Consider the following 17,891-nt stretch of genomic DNA (forward strand, 5'->3'; position numbering starts at 1 on the left):
AAGCAGATAGTGTAGAAGGGATCTCTCTCTGACCGCATTGGCCGCAGTGTACTTGTAACATTATCTTGATTCTGCTCAGCTATACATCATGGAATGCGATGAGCGTGCGGAGATGCAATGTATCCATTTCACATCCTAAAATCTCAGAGGAATCCATGAGAGCTTCCGGTGAGCAAAGGCCCTCCTATGCTAACATTATTAGGACTGCATAGCGGCAGATTACCTTACCACGCCAGGACTCTAGGCGGCCTCTAGGATTTCACACAACCCCCAAAACAATTCAATTATGCTGTGTCATACAACCAAAACCTTCACCAACACCCTCTGTATCTGTGAAATACCAACATTGATACAAAGAAAAAAAAAATTTCGTGTGAGAACGGGAAGTATTAGAATCTCTGACAAGTTATTTTTTTTGGTGACAACCGATCCACCCCATTTCCTTTCACAGGAACTGAGATTCTCCCCAAATGGGGTCACAAAAATTTGATGGAAAAGTTTAAAGGGTTAGTTCACCTTTGTCAAAAAAACGGTCTATGTATATGCAAACATCCCTGGAATCACTAGGCACAAAAAGGTACCGTAATAACCCAAATATTCGGTGGGACTTTATAGGTAACTTGGGGAGCCAGAAAGTATAATTGAATAAAAAAAATAGCATTGTCTGTAAGCAAGCCTTTTTTCAGGGGTATTAAGAGAGTCTCACAACATTTAGGCTCCTTTCACACTTGTGTGACTTGTCTCAAGACTTGGGACTGCAAAGTCGCATGACAAGTCGTACCCCACGATTTCCAATGAGTACAGTTCATATCTGTGTGACTTCAAAGTAAGACCTGCACTACTTTGGTCTGACTTTTATGCGACTTTAGGTCCGTAGACCTCCAGATTACACAGGCATTGCTTCAAGTCGCGCGACTTTCAGGTCGTACAAGTGTGAAAGGGGCCTTAGGTTCATATAGAATGAGCAAAGGATGTTTACAGCCATAAGAAATTAAAAACAAAGTTGGCTTCTGGTGCAGGATGGAGATAACCATAAGTTTCCACATACAGGGCCCCACGTGACCCCCGCAAGTGTGGTCTCCAGTCAAGGGTCCCACCAGGGGTTGGACAAGGAAGCCAGGAATCTTAGTGGTATCAAATGCAGCGTGTCACCACCAAAAGTGCACTGCACGTTTGCCCTGCTTGGGGTGACACTCCACATCTGACACCACTAAGGCCGCGTACACACGGGCGGATTGTCTGTCCAACTTAGTCCGCTGAACCGTGTTTCAGCGGACAATCCGCTCGTGTGTGGGCTTCAGCGGACTTTTTCAGCGGACTGTCTGACGAACAAAGTCTTACGGAATTTCCGTAACTTTGTCCGTTCAAACTTGGTTTTGTCCGTCCAAACTTGGTTTCAGCGGACAGTCCGCTCGTGTGTAGGCAAGTTGGACGGACTAAGTATGGCGCATGCTCAGAAAGGATTTACACGGCCGAAGGTTGCATTGCAGTGTATAGGATGTCGTTTTTCTAGTCCCGTCGTACGTGCTGTACACGTCATCACGCACGCTTTCAGCGGACTGTCTGCTCATCGTGTGTGGTCAAGTCCGTTCATTCAAATTTTGAACGGACTGTCTGTCGGATTGTCTGACGAACTTAGTTGGGCAGACAATCCGCCCGTGTGTACGCGGCCTAAGATTGCTGGCTTCCTTGTTTTATGGCTCTAAACAGCCTTTGCAACATTTAGGTTCATATATGATGAGCAAAGGATGTTTACAGCCATAACAAACAAGGAAGCCAGGCATCTTAGTGGTGTCAAATGTTAGGTGTCACCACCCAGCAGTGCAAAAATGCACTGCACTTGCGCCCTGCTGGTGGTGACTTTCCACATTTGACACCACTAAGATTCCTGGCTTCCTTGTCCAAGTCCTGGTGGGATCTTTGGCTGGGGGACCCTTGCAGGGGTCGCGTGGGGCCCTGTATTTGGGGACGCATGGTTATCTATTGCTCAGCAGAAGTGAACATTGAACTTATATTTCTTACAGCTGTAAACATCCTTTGCTCATATATAAACCTAAATGTTGCGACTCTCTCCCGTAATACCCCTGAAGAAAGGATTTAATTCCCCCTGAAACGCGTTGAGTTGAAAAGGCGATATTGTCACTCAAACTGTATATGTCATGTTAGTATACAGCCGTTTTCCTATATTTGACCAATTTTGCCTGTAAAGACACTTCTATTTTCTATGTAATAAATGCTATTTTTTATTCAGTTATACTTTTTGGTTCCCAAAGTAGCCTATAACATCCCACCAAATATTTTGGGGTTAATACCTTGTTCATACACAGAAAAGGGACGTTTGTAGATGAAAAACTGTGTAGCTCTGACTAAAGTTGAGTAACGTCCTTGCTATAGGCTTAGGCCATTTACGTACTTCAGGAAGGCTGGGCTGGCCTACTTCCAGATCGTTGCAGGGCTGGCCTACTCCCAGAACGTTGCAGGGCTGGCCTACTCCCAGAACGTTGCAGGGCTGGCCTACTCCCAGAACGTTGCAGGGCTGGCCTACTCCCAGAACGTTGCAGGGCTGGCCTACTCCCAGAACGTTGCAGGGCTGGCCTACTCCCAGAACGTTGCAGGGCTGGCCTACTCCCAGAACGTTGCAGGGCTGGCCTACTCCCAGAACGTTGCAGGGCTGGCCTACTCCCAGAACGTTGCAGGGCTGGCCTACTCCCAGAACGTTGCAGGGATGTTGCTAAGCGAAGCCTAGTCATCACTGCTCACCTCCACCATCACAGGAGTGAGCTCCCAAACTCTGAGCTCAGAGCTACTACATCAGGAGGGAGAAAAAGCATGTGATGGGGTTTGAATCAGAAAAAGAGGCCTCACGTAGCAACGTCCATTCCAGTCAGGCTTTGGAAGGTATGTAAATGTCCTACATCTATAGTAAGGGCATTATTCAACTTTAGCCAAAGCTGCACAATGTGTTTTTAGCTACAGGACACTGCCAAGACGTTGCTGAGGCCTAACCTACTGCTCGCCTCCACCATCACAAGAGTGAGCTCTTTCTCTGATTCAAACCTCCCCCTCACACTCTCTCTCTCTCTCCTGATGCAGTAGCTCTGAGCTCAGTGTTTGGGAGCTCAGTAAGCAAGGCCTCACTTGGCAACATCTTAGCAACGTCCTGGGGGTATTCCAGTCAGGCTTCATACAGTATGTAAATGGCCTATGCCTATAGCAAGGACATTATTCATCTTTAGTCAGAACTGCACAGTTTGTTCTATAGACACTCCTTATCTGCATAGGCAGTTTTATTTTAGTAAAAGGTGAACTATGCCTTTAATTTTTTTAATACAGTATCCATTATGGACAAAAGGGGGGGAAAAAAATAATGCAATGTTCACAAATGCAAATGTTCAATGCACTCCCACTCTTACCTTAGTGGTGTCATCATGTGACCGCTGATACCGTTTCCAGCGGCAACCGTAGATCCCAGTCAGACATGACAGGCACAGCTGAGGCTCGTAGTACTGTAGCGGTTGGTGTTTTACCATACTCTCTCCAACGCTTCAGCAGGCCGCTTTCAAATCTCCATTAGGGCCCGTGATGCCTTCAAAGAAAGGAAAGTAACCAGGTAAGAAATATATATATATATATATATATATATATATAGACATACATAATTCTAGATTTTTTTTTATATACACACTATGTGCATATCCAAACCCAAGATCAAAAATTTTATATATTGCAGATTACCAGTCCTTAGCCTTAAGAGGGTAATTCCACTCTCATGGGGGAAAATTCTAGTAAAATAAATTCCAAAAAAAGAAATCTACATATAAAAAAAATAAAAAAATAAAAAAAAGACTGCCATGATTTTTAAATCTCATAAACCAGTATTCTATCCACAAGAGAAAATATATCAAAGCTTTTATGCCGCGTACACACGATTATGGTCGGAAAAAGGTCTGATGGTTTTCCACTCAAGCTGTCTTGCATACACACGGTCACACCAAATTCTGACCGCCAAGAACCCGGTGACGTACAACATGTACGACGGGACTAGAAAAAGGAAGTTCCATACCCAGTAGCCAATAGATTTCGTCTCGTAGCTGAATCTGAGCATACGTGACTTTTTGCGCATTGGAATTGTATACACAGGATCGGAAGTTTTTCCATTGAGAAAATTGAGAACATGCTCTCAAATTTTTGCTGGCGGACATTCGGACAGCTAAATCCAGATGGAGCATACACACGATCGTATTTTCCGATGAAAAGCTCTCAGTCTTTTGCTGGCCGAAATTACGATCGTGTGTATGTGGCATAACTCATAAAATGGACCATTTTGGGGGTGGGGGGAGGTAATTTTGAAGTTAATGGCAGCAACACATCCCAAAAAAGTTGGGACAGGGCCATGTTTACCACAATGTAGAATCCTCTCATCTTTTAACACTACAATGTGGTGCAATTCTGCCGCTATTGTCAAAGCGACATAATCACGTGGCAATTGCAGCAAAAGCTTATCACAAAAAAAAAAAAAAAAAAAAAAAAAAAGAAGAAGCAGGCACTTCTTTTGGGAGACAAACACGCATAGGGCAGCCTATTGAATGTGTTGTGCATTCTGCTGCTATTTTGAATCAGGGTCATAAGCGCAGTACTTGCCTTATGTGAACGGGGCCTAAACATGAGTGCTGCTTGGTAGTGATGGCCGAACGGTTCGCCCGGCGGTCGTTTCGCGGCGAATTTCCGACATTCGCGGTCCGCACGTTCGAACGCCTTTTTCCGTCGTTCGCCGCGGCGGACTTACGTGTTTAATGTATACAAGAACTTTAACCTTTGGTGACACGTTTATCATGTGATACAGGACAGCCAATTGAGACATGACAGCACATGGACACTTGTACATTCCCCCTAACCTATAAATACACCCGATCCGGTGGCCATTTTACATTCTTTCTTCTGTTACGATAGGGACAGGTTCCTGTGTGGAGTAGGGAGAGATAAACCACTAGCTATTTGGTACACAAAAGTTCTTTTCAGGACTGGTATAGGTGTTAGGTGTTGATAGGTTTGCTGTGCTGCTGATTCTTGCAGCAGCCTGAGTGTCTTTTGTTAGTTTAGAGAAAGGGAAAGGACGGTGTATGCTACAGGGACAGCCAGATTAGTCTTTCATCATCATCATCATCATCATCATCATCATTAGCTGTTACTATCAAGGTCCACAAAAGAGCTGTTCCAGTAACCACTAATCGTTCTCTTTTTTTGCCAATTTGTATAGGGACAGGAAGGAAGCAGTGTTGTCAGGCAGTGAGGGTAATTTTAAAGACTTGCTGTTATTATTAGTTCCACAAAGGTTCTTTTCAGGACTGGTATCAGTGGTACAGTAATAGGCTTGTACATGTATAATATTCTTTCTTCCAAATATAGAAAGGATATTATACTTGACTGCTGCCCTTCTGCTGCAGTCTGCTAAACATTCACAACTCACTTGTTCCACAAAAGTTCTTATAAGGACTGGTAACTTGGTATAGGGTGCTACGGTACATAGGCTTGAGTGCGGTACAGTCTGCTGTTCTGTAAGGACCGCTATCGGTCCACAATAGATAGGGTTGACGTGCACCACTGCTGACCGCTGCCCTATACTGCAGCAGTCCTTCATCGGTATAGGGACTAAGAGTTTTGTCACAGGGTCATTTAAAAAATGACAGGCAGAGGAAGAGGCAGGCCCTTCCGCAGGGGTGGTAGGGGTAGGGCAGGAGCAACAGGCTTGAGCCAAAGTGGGAAGTTGCAGAAGGTGCGTTCAATTACTTTAAAGGATGCACCAGACTTGGTTGAGTGGCTCGCTCAGCCTTACTCTTCTGCACCCTCCTCATCCTCTCGATCTGCACCCTCTTCTTCACTCTCTGCTATGTGCACCCCCAAAGACACTACCACCAACAACACGACCACCACCACCACCACCACATACCTTCCGCTTGAGTCACTGGAATTATTTTCCGATCCATATCAAGAGGACATTTCTGATGCGCAGCCACTCTTGGTATTGGATCAGGAAGAGGAGGTAGCAACAAGCGCTACTCAGCAGTCTGACGCCAGTACCCAGATCAGCCCAAGGAGGAGGTTGGTCCCCGGTGTTGCTGCCTACTCCGAGATCTCTACTTATAGCGGTGGGGAAGGTGACGTTGATGATGACGTGTCTAGTGATGTCACGTGGGTGCCCACAAGAGAGGAAGAGGAGGGGAGTTCAGAGGGAGATATGGACCAGCAGATAGGGAGGAGAAGCAGCAATGACTTACATTGCACAGCAGGGACAAAGCAGACTGCAAATGTATCAGGAGCGAGTCATCGACCATGTACGGTCACATCTGGCGCTCCCAGGACACCGGCACATGGCTCCGCAGTGTGGGCTTTTTTTAACGTGTCCGCTGCTGACAATAGCGTTGCCATCTGCAATCTTTGCAGTCAACGCGTTAGTCGCGGTAAGCCCAATACTCACCTAGGGACGACCGCCTTAAGAAGGCACATGAGCAGCCATCACCGAGCCCAGTGGGAGCAACGGAACACACAAAGCCACACTGCAGGCTCTCACCGTCCAGCCTCGTCTTCTACTTCTCCTTCTCCTCTCTCCTCACAATTGTCCTCCACTCCACCTTCCATCACGCCAAGCTCACATTTTTCTGCAAAAAGGCAGGCTTCCGTGGGCCTAATGTTTGAGCGTAAAAAAATGATGACGCCGGATAACCCTCTTGCCCAACGGTTGGCGGCTGGCTTGTCAGAACTCATAGCCCGCCAACTACTGCCATATAAACTGGTGGACTCGGAGGCCTTTCGCAAATTTGTGGCCATTGGAACACCACAATGGAAGGTCCCAGGAAGGAAGTATTTCTCAGAGAAGGGCATCCCAGAGCTATATGGCCATGTTCAGCGGCAAGTGAATGTATCTCTGGCACACAGTGTCGGTGCCAAGATACATCTGACCACAGACACGTGGTCTAGCAAACACGGGCAGGGAAGGTATATCAGTTTTACTGCCCACTGGGTGAACCTTCTGACGGCCGTCAAGCATGTAACCCGTGGCACCCGTGTAGATTTGGTTTTACCGCCACGGATTGCATGCAGGCCTGACTCTTCTTCTCCTCCTCCTACTCCATCCTCCTCCCTCTCCTCCTCAGCTGCCTCCTCCTTTTCCGCTGCTAGCGTCTCTTCCACTGCACCGCCCAAGCTCCCCAGAACCTATTCCACATGCCAGGTGAGACGTTGCCATGCCGTGCTGCGTCTGTTGTGCCTGGAAGCAAAGAGCCACACTGGCCCGGCACTCCTTTCAGCTTTGCGTTCACAGGCAGATGAGTGGCTAACACCGCTCAATTTGACAGTTGGTAAAGTGGTGTGTGACAACGGTGCCAATCTGCTTAGCGCATTGAAACAGGGCAAAATCACGCACGTGCCGTGCATGGCACACGTCTTAAACTTGGTCGTGCAGCGATTCCTTGTCAAATACCCTGGGGTCCAGGACATCTTGCGGCAGGCAAGGAAAATCTCGGCCCATTTCAGAAGATCTTACACGGCCATGGCTCGCCTTGCTGACATTCAGCGGCGACACCATCTGCCGGTCAGACGTCTTATTTGCGATTGCCCGACGCGATGGAACTCAACCTTCTATATGCTTGATAGGCTGCTCCAGCAGAAACGTGCAGTTAACGTCTACCTGTATGAACTCTGCGAAAGAAACGGTTCTGGGGAGCTGGGTTTTTTTTCACCGCGCCAGTGGCTGCTCATGCGCGACACATGCAGACTTCTGCGGCCATTTGAGGAGATCACCAAACTGGTCAGTCGCAGCCATGGCGCCATCAGTGACATGGTACCTTATGCCTTCTTTCTGGAGCGTGCATTGCGTCGTGTCATTGATCAGGCTGTGGAGGAGCAGGAGCGGGAAGATGAGGAAGTCGCAATGCTGGATGAATTCCCAGGGGGGGCTACTCTATCTGAGACAAGTCAACAACAGGAGTCTGATGAGGAGTCAGAGGAGGATGGTGCCGGGGCGGATGAGCAGGAGCAAGAAGAGCATGCTTTAAACCTTTCTGGGATCCCTGTTGTGCGAGGATGGGGAGAGGAGAATGAAGAGGACGACATTATCCTGGATGATGAGCAGGAGCCAGGCCACCACACCGCTTCCACTTTAGTGCAAATGGGGGCCTTCATGCTCCAGTGTTTTAATAGGGACCCCCGTATAAAAAGCATGAGGGTCAAGGACCAGTACTGGGTGGCAACGTACTTAGACCCCCCGGTACAAACACAAAATGGCGGAAATGTTACCGCCGTCGCAGAGGGCTGTCAGAATGCAGCACTTCCAGGCCTTGCTTCGAGAAATGCTGCATTCTGCTTTTGCGTGCGCTGGCAGAGGAGCAATTCCCACTCCCAGAGAAGGATTTGCGGGTACCAATCCAACAGCGCCTGCAAGAAGAGGCCGGTTTGAAGATGTGTTGGTGACTTCGGATATGAGGTCATTCTTTCAGCCGACCCATCGACAGGTGTCATCCGGATCCAGCATCAGGGAACGCCTAGACCGTCAGGTGTCCGACTACATTGGGTTAACGGCCGATGTGGACGCTCTGAGGAGTGATGAACCCCTAGACTACTGGGTGGGCAGGCTTGACCTCTGGCCAGAGCTTGCCCAATTTGCAATCGAACTGTTGGCTTGCCCCTCATCCAGTGTCCTGTCCGAAAGGACGTTCAGCGCAGCAGGGGGGATTGTGACCGATAAGCGTACTCGCCTAGCTCACCACAGTGTTAACTACCTCACATTTCTAAAAATGAATGAGGCATGGATCTCGGAGGAATTCAACACATGTGACCAGTAGACCATGTATATGTCTATAAACTATTTTTTTAATCAAGCACACAGACCTTCTTAATTCATTTGGCTCACTTCCTTGACCCAAAAAAGCACACCGTACTATATGCCCCTACCCTCCTCTTTGAAGAGGTTGAGCGGTGTCATATTTCTACTGGGGCTGCTTATGATATCCCTGTGCTGTGCTGACTTCCTCCTGGGGGTTCTTATTATGAAGGGATCACACTATCCCTGTGCTGTGCTGACTTCCTCCTGGGGGTTCTTATTATGAGGGGATCACACCATCCCTGTGCTGTGCTGACTTCCTCCTGGGGCTGCTTACGGTGCTGCTGTCAGTGCTGTATGTCACGGTGCTGCTGTCAGCGCTGTATGTCACGGTGCTGCTGTCAGCGCTGTATGTCACGGTGCTGCTGTCAGCGCTGTATGTCACGGTGCTGCTGTCAGCGCTGTATGTCACGGTGCTGCTGTCAGCGCTGTATGTCACGGTGCTGCTGTCAGCGCTGTATGTCACGGTGCTGCTGTCAGCGCTGTATGTCACGGTGCTGCTGTCAGCGCTGTATGTCACGGTGCTGCTGTCAGCGCTGTATGTCACGGTGCTGCTGTCAGCGCTGTATGTCACGGTGCTGCTGTCAGCGCTGTATGTCACGGTGCTGCTGTCAGCGCTGTATGTCACGGTGCTGCTGTCAGCGCTGTATGTCACGGTGCTGCTGTCAGCGCTGTATGTCACGGTGCTGCTGTCAGCGCTGTATGTCACGGTGCTGCTGTCAGCGCTGTATGTCACGGTGCTGCTGTCAGCGCTGTATGTCACGGTGCTGCTGTCAGCGCTGTATGTCACGGTGCTGCTGTCAGCGCTGTATGTCACGGTGCTGCTGTCAGCGCTGTATGTCACGGTGCTGCTGTCAGCGCTGTATGTCACGGTGCTGCTGTCAGTGCTCTGTATTACGGTGCTGCTGTCAGATGCCTCTATCACGGTGCATGTGTCATTCCGGTATGTCACGCTGCTGGTGATCATCTCCTGCACCCTCTTCTTTGCCTACCCTGGTCCCTGACCTTCCCTCTCCTCCATTGCCTTCATTAGCTCCATAGTCCTGAATTGTTAGAACAATTTCCCAAATAAAATAAAAATGCTTGTAGTTATCGATCCCAAATTCACCTCATACATGTATTATGTCATTGTCCAGATGGTGGGACTACGTTTTACCCCCTAATAATTACCACGTGGCCGCAAATTCGACATGAAGGTTTGCAAAGTTCGCCTCCCATTGAAGTCAATGGGGCCCGCGGCGAACGTTCGGTTTCGTGAACGTTTGGGTCCGTTCGCATTTCGCGTTCGCGAAACGTCCCGTCGGAAGTTCGTCCATCACTACTGCTTGGACAGCATCCAGCAAGCTAGTCAGTAAGAGACTGCTGGCAATATATTGCACTTCCTTGCTTTCCAGGCACCGGAAAACACAGAAATGTATGCTGTATGGGTAAAACTGCCTGCTTGCTTTCATCCTAAAGTAAACCTATTATATCAGGCTGTATGGGCAAAGTATTAAAAAAAAAAAAAAAAAAAAAAAAAATTGCGTAAAATGTATATTTACAATTTAGAAAAAAAAAAAAAAAAAAAAAGATAAAAATTTATTATTGAAGTATAAATTATAAAAAATGATTGTGCTTTTTGAAAAGAACACGGGGATTTGCAAAACAGAAAATAAACGCTCAAAAATCCTCCATTTCTAAGAAAACAGAACAGCGAAACACTTACACGAATATTGGTCTGCGACACTTTGTGACTGTCCCCCCCGGTGGATGTGCGTTCCGTGCCACCTCTACCACGGCTTAAACACATTGATGTGTCATAAGTGGACCAAGTGCTCTGAAAACGTAAACGCCACCCCTCCTCCGCGACTTAATAGCCGTTTCACCTTTTCACCTTCCCCACTTCATCAACCTTCCGTAAGCCGGTAAAATAATCATCTCGCGGCAAAAAAGCAACTGCTGGAGAGGAAATGAAAACACGCCGTGGGATTAATTTAGTTCCATTCAGCCAAAATCGCGCATTTTGGCTGACTCCATACAAAGGCTCTAAACTGCCGCCTCGTCTGGCACTTATCGCAATCCTGAAAAGCGTTTGTTCCTCAACTGCATGAGTTATATTTAAAACTAATTTCTACAGCACTTTTGCCCAAGCTTTATAACCCTACCTGAAATTAACTATCAGTCTGTATAATAAACTTAACCCAATTACATAAAATCGCAACAGCTTACGGCCTTCATGCATACAGGAGAGAATATTTTTTTATATATATATATATATATATATATATATATATATATATATATATATATATATATATATATATATATATATATATATATATATATATATATATATATATATAGTACTGCCCTAAACGCTTTTGCTCCTATTTGGAATAAGCAGCTTCAAAAGCTGCGTTTTGCACATGCGTTTAGGCTCAAGTGTTTGAGCGTTCATTGATTTAATTGGCCAGAATATTAATTTATTCTTGCCATTACAATGAATGCTGAAGTGCTAAACCCATCTTGGCGTTTTAGGTGCATTTAAAAGCACCTTCAGTGTTTTACCTGCCCAAAAGCTCCTCTACTGAATATGATTTATTTTTATTTTTTTTCAGCCAGTAAACGCTCCTCTTCTAATACACCTGAAAACACCTGTGTGCGCATGGATACATAGCCTAACAGAGGTGCCTTTACAAAATATTACCATTAAAAGCGGGATATTTACCTCCTTTTTGCACGCGGCCTTAACATGTTTATTTCATTTTAAAAGTTCTGTCTTATATTTTTAAACATTAATGCCCCATACACACGATGAGATTATCGGACGAATGATCATCCGTTTTTTATTGCATGCTAATCTCAGATCGAATCTGATGAGTTTACTAAAGTCACGAAAATTCCCGCACGACAGAAAAAAAATTCGGAAGTGATGTCATGTGTTTGTAATGCATTTTCGAACGATAGCTGTACTGATTAAACGAAAATCGTACAATCTGGCATCGTACGAAAAAAATTTCCGTGCATGTCCGATAGAATAATATCGGATGTACTGTCCTAATCGGCTCTCGAAAGCTCTGTACTAACGATCAGATTATCATACGATCGCTTCGAAAGCGGTATTTTCCGTACGATTTTCGGATCGTGTAAGTCTACCTTTAAAAAAAAAAAAGCAATTACTACAGTTTTTAAAATTAGATATTAAAATATTTTAATGATTTTTTTTTCTTCGCAATTGAGCCTACAACGCATTGCAAGCATGATCGGTGTATTGTGGGTGCAGTGCCAGGCCCCTGCAGACTCTTTTTAGCTACTGGTCTGCATAGAGGTATAGATTTTCAGCTTTGGGATGGCAGATGGGACTTCTAGTTCATTCATTTACAGATCTTTGTGAATGAAGGACATGGCAGAGCTCCTGCACAGATGCATCAATCTCTAATTTGACTATGCGGAAGAACCCCTGCACACTGTCAGGGGGCATTTTGGATGTGGTGGTGGGTTTGCGCGATACCAGGTTATATCCTAAATATGGGGATTAAAAAAAAGAGGCTTTTTTTTTTTAAAGATTCATTTACCTGCAAAAGCATTTGACACATCCCGATAAACATTTACTGTACAAAATAAGGTCTGTTGGCATGGACCATAGGGTGAGTACATGGATTGAAAACTGGCTACAAGGGCGGGTTCAGAGGGTGGTGATAAATGGGGAGTACTCGGAATGGTCAGGGGTGGGTAGTGGGGTCCCCCAGGTTCTGTGCTGGGACCAATCCTATTTAATTTATTCATAAACGACCTCGAGGATGGGGGAAACAGTTCAATCTCTGTATTTGCAGACGATACTAAGCTAAGCAGGGCAATAACTTCCCCGCAAGATGTGGAAACCTTGTAAGAAGATCTGAACAAATGAATGGGGTGGGCAACTACATGGCAAATGGGGTTTAATGTAGAAATATGTAAAATAATGCATTTGGGTGGCAAAAATATGAATGCAATCTATACACCGGATTCATATTGGGGGGACCTAATAGAGCTTTTCTTCATAGCACATGTTTTACGTGATCAACCACCTTAGACTCTGGCGGAAAAAAACTGAGGTGCTCCCCATATAGGAGGGGTTATATAGGGGAAGAATTCTCCTTAATTGGGGTTAAACAGTGTCCAATCACTGAAGGTGCCTATCTAACCCACTATGTAATGAAAGCTCTGTGTCACGTGATGTATGATCAAGAAAGTGAATTTTTTCACAAAAAAGTGCACTTGTAAGACCGCTGCGCAAATACCATGTGATAAAAAGTATTGCAATGACTGCCATTTTATTCTCTATGGTGTTCGAAAAAAAAAAAAAATCTATAATGTTTGGGGGTTCTAAGTTTCTAGAAAAAAAAAAAACTTAACTTGTAAACACCAAAATCTCAAAAATGAGGCTAGTCCTTAAAGTGGTTGTATACTTTTTTTTTTTTACTTTTACCTACAGGAAAGCCTACAATAAGGCTTACCTGTAGGTAAAAAAAAATATCTCCTAAACCTGTACGGTTTAGGAGATATTCCCCTCGGTATGCGCCGCTGACTGCAGCGGCGCATGCGCACAAGGGGATTCTCGGCTGAAAGTCCGGCAGTGGCCGGCCGGTGTTGTGCCATATAGTGTCCGGCCATCATATAGCGTCTGCCCCGTACTACGCATGCGCAGTACGGAACAGACGAAGCTTCGGAAAATCCCCGAAGTTGAACGGCGCCTGCGCCGTGAGTGGAGGTGGTAGCCCCACCATCCAAGCGGACATAGGGTTCTTTTATATTCCTACTCTATGTCCACTTGGATAGTGGGGATAGAACCTGGACTCACGGCGCAGGCGCCGTTCATCCTCGGCAATTTTCGGAATCTGTGTTGCTGTGTACTGTGCATGCGCAGTACGCAGCGGACACTATCGGATGGGGGACCTTATATGACAAGACACCGGCCGGCCGGGATGAAATCTCCCGCGCGCATTCGCAGGAGTGACGATATCGCGGCTCCGGCCACTCACATCGCTGGAGCCGCGATACCCGGAAGAAACGCAGAGAGAGCATGTCGGCTCCCTCGGCTTGGATCGGGCCAGATGTCGGGGCCTCGTTCTAAGGTATTTCATAATGAGCTAGTATGCGGTGCATACTAGCTCATTGTCTTTTGCTTTGCAGGTGGTAAAAAAAAAAAAAAAAAAAAAAAAAATAAAAACAGCATTAGCGGGTTTACTACTGCTTTAAGTGGTTAAGGAGCTCATTCTGTCTGATTTAGTGTCTTGTATTATGCATGTTATTACGAGTTGCGTGCAGGCAGGCTGGTCCATTCTAAATGGGCTGCCAATGCACCAAAGTGGACAAAAAAATTAAAAAAATGTACCTGTACTATTTTTCCCCAGACACAGTGTACCACTTGTACTGGTGTCATGGGCACAGAAGTTACAAAAAAAATAAAATGAGGTCACACAAAAATAAAGCCTTACAAAAATTTTTTCCCATTTGTAGACTGAAAAAAATAAAAACACACTTAGCCAACATTCAGGGATATTCTATTTATTTTTTAATGCCCGGTCTGCCCTATGGCCAGTCCGGGCCTGCAGGGCACCCTCGGGCTTCTAGATCGATAGCCTGTGCTTTAAATAGAGAAACCAGTAGTCTGAAATACCAGAGTCTCTAACTCACTTATTTATATACCCATCAGAATTCTAAATTACAGAGAATATGTACTAGTGACTAGTCAAAGTTGAAATGGATATGCCCGATACAAAAATAAAAAATAAAAAATCTCAACGCTAATATTTTAGCAAAGTTTGAAACGTACAGCACTTGTCTACAGAATTCTTGGACGACATCAGTTATTACAGAGGTGTCCAACCTTTTGACCTTCCTGGGCCACATTGGAAGAAGAGGAATTGTTTTGGGACATATAAAATACACCAATATTAGGGATCGCTGATGAGCAGAAAAAGTTGGGCAGATCACAAGTTACCGATCACTGATATAGATAATGTACCTATCTGAGCAATAAAAAATATGTTTAGTAATATTTTTTATAACATTAAAAGAGCAACATAAAACTAGTGTTATATTTGACATGATTTTTGATAAACTCACTCATCAATATCTGGCTGGATGGATTTAGTAGCAATTCTCAATGATTTCTCAAGGTGCTCATTAGATATTTTGGTTCTAATTTTGCCCTTCGTGTGCTTCATCCTTGAAAATACAGCAAGGTCCATAAAGACATGGGTGAGCGAGTTTGGGGTGGAGGAACTTGACTGGCCTGCACATAGTCCTGACCTCAACCCGAATTAGAGTGGAGACTGTGAGCCAGGCCTTCTTGTCCACATCAGCACCTGGCCTCACAAATGCTCTTCTGAAACTATCAAACTATCCATTGACACTCCTAAACCTTGTGGACAGCCTTCTCAGAAGAGTTGAAGCTGTTATAGCTGCAAAGGGTGTGCCAACTCAATATTAAACCCTACGGACTAAGACGTCATTAAGGGTCGCGTGCGTGTAAAGGCAGGTGTCCCAATACTTTTGGTAATACACTGTAGTTGCTCACAAATATAGGTCTGTCAAAAACAGATGACATGAATAAGGTGCGATGGTGAAGAGTGGGAGATTTTTTAGGAAAATAAACTTCTAAAAGTTCAGTAGAGATGCGCCATAAAATTTTTCTTCGGTCGCATGTGTTCACCAAGTGTAAAACGTGTTTTTACAAAACAAATCCCCCCCCCCCCCCCCAAAAAAAATCTAATTTTTTAAGTTTACGAATTTGTAGTTAAGCCACATTCATAGCTCTCTCGAGCCGCATATGGTCCCTGGGCCACGGGTTGGTTGGACACACCTGGTCTACAGAATTATTCTTGAATGATGGCATCAGTTACTCCTCAGAAGACCCGGAGCACTCAGAAGACTTGGGGCATGTGGCGTGTAGTGCCAGGGTTTAGCAACAGTCACTGCTCGCCGTCCCCTTCAGTATCTCTTCTTCACCACAAAGTGTCCTCAGTGGTCAAGGTTAAGGTTGAATGAGGTCCATGATGTCATTCAACCTGAAAGGTTGAGTACATACTTTGTAGTGCAGGGCGTGATGGGGGGGGCTTCATCATGGCCCCCTTAATTCGCAACGTACTGCTGCAAAGAGTGGCAATGATCTCGTTACTTTATCAACTCTCTCGGCATCAGTAAGGAACATTCAGTCTAGAAGAGAGCCGAAACGTAAGAAGACTCAGGCCATGGCTGGCCTAAAGACTTTGGAAAATTAAATAAAAAATATATTGTTTTTTGGGGGGGTAACACAGAGTCTCGAGTGGACTGGACTCCAAGTAGAAAATGTTAATTTCCCGATACAGTGCCTGGAAAAAGTATTCATACCCCTTGAAAATTTTTGAACATTTTGTCATGTTACAACCAAAAACATAAAATGTATTTTATTGGGATTTTATGTGATAGACCAACACAAAGTGGCTCATAATTATGAAGTGAAAGTAAAATAAACGGTTTTCAAAATATACTACTTTTGGGAATCACTGTGGTGCCGCACCGTTTAGGACGGTGCAATTGCCGCCGATTTGGCGCGCGATTTGACATGACAAATTGCATCAGCGTGAACCAGGGCTCCATCACATAAAATCCCAATAAAATACATTTACGTTTTTTGGTTGTAACATGACAAAAAGGTGAAACATTTGAAGGGGTATGAATACTTTTTCAAGGCGCTGTATATGGATGACCAACAAAGGAAGCATTTACAATTCTTGGTATGAGTAGAATTATCAAAAAGCACGCAATGACAAAGCGATTTCCAACTTACAATAATAACTCAGTGGGCGAGTACTTAAAAATACACCACACTCTGCCTTAAATGTATTAAAACAGGAATCCAGCCAATCTATATATAGCGTCACAGAAATATACCACAATTTGTGGAAGGCTGCGACGTTACAAAGATACATGTTCCAATATACCTGCAGAGAACATAATGCACATTCCCCAATGAAAATCCAAGCACAGGAAGAAAGCCTTATATCAAAGCGGACAGGAGATCTCTGGGGGGTGATCTATATTTAACATCATCTCTAGTCAGATAATATTTGTTTAGGGACTTCTGTCTAGTGCGATATGCTTATCACTCCATACCCTGTGCTGGGAGCGGCATCTCTCTAGCAATACAATCAGATTTCCACTACTGGATAGTCGCACAGTAATGCTCCCCTCAGGCCAAGCTGGCCAGATTTAGAGCTTATTATACAGAATTTATACAGTGCCAATAGTTTGCAACATGAGGGCAGATTGTACAGTTATAATGCTATACAGGAGAAATCAGAGGGCCCTGATCCTTAGAGCTTACCATCTAAGAGGGAGGATCAAGTGATTCAAAAAAGGTAGTAGCTGTGGGGGAGAAGCTGATGGAAAATTTTTTAGGTAGAGTTGTTAGGTGAAAGCAGGATAGGCTTCTCTGAAGAGAAGGGTTTTCAAGGATCGTCTAAAGGCAAAGTTGGAGGTAAATCAGACAGATTGGGGGGTAGAGCGTTCCATAGAATGGAAGAGGCCTGGGAGAAGTCCTGGAGGCAAGAATGGGAGGTGGTGACAAGGGAGCTAGAGAAAAGGAGGTCTTAGCCCTTGTATACACGGTCGGAGATTCCGACAACCAAATCCGTTGGAGTAATTCTGACGGATTAATTCCGTTAGAGGTCTGGAAGTGATGTTGTATACACACGGTCGGACTAAGTTGTCGGAAAATCCGATTGTACATAACGGGATGACGTTATTTCGTTACGGCGGGACTACGTTCAGGCTAGTAGCCAATAGCTTTGGTCTAGGAATTGGATCTGAGCATGCGTGGCACTTTGTCCATCGGAGTAGGCTACACATGATCGGAGTACGTCCGATAAGAGCATTTTGTGGGAAAATTTTACCAGCAAGTTGGAAAACTTGGATATTCTGACGGAAACAGTCCGATGCAGACCACACACAGACGGAATATCCGACAAAACGGTCCGATAGGACACATTCCGTCGGAATCTCCGACCGTGTG

General features: G+C 45.3%; 1 protein-coding gene across 7 annotated transcripts in view; it reads right to left on the reverse strand.

Annotated features, from left to right (window-relative positions):
* Window positions 1-17,891, reverse strand: part of GDPD5 (glycerophosphodiester phosphodiesterase domain containing 5) — a 333,808-nt gene that overhangs the window by 176,907 nt on the left and 139,010 nt on the right. For all 7 annotated transcript variants that reach the window (XM_077451455.1, XM_077451453.1, XM_077451454.1 and 4 more), the window contains one exon: window positions 3,414-3,586. In XM_077451455.1, the coding sequence (XP_077307581.1) occupies window positions 3,414-3,530 (117 nt within the window). In that variant the 5' untranslated portion in view covers window positions 3,531-3,586. The remainder of the gene's footprint in view (window positions 1-3,413; window positions 3,587-17,891) is intronic.

The sequence above is a fragment of the Lithobates pipiens genome, unplaced genomic scaffold (genome assembly GCF_037356315.1).
Source record: "Lithobates pipiens isolate NorthernLeopardFrog02 unplaced genomic scaffold, aLitPip1_a1.2 Scaffold_23, whole genome shotgun sequence".
NCBI classification, from domain to species: Eukaryota; Metazoa; Chordata; class Amphibia; order Anura; family Ranidae; genus Lithobates; species Lithobates pipiens.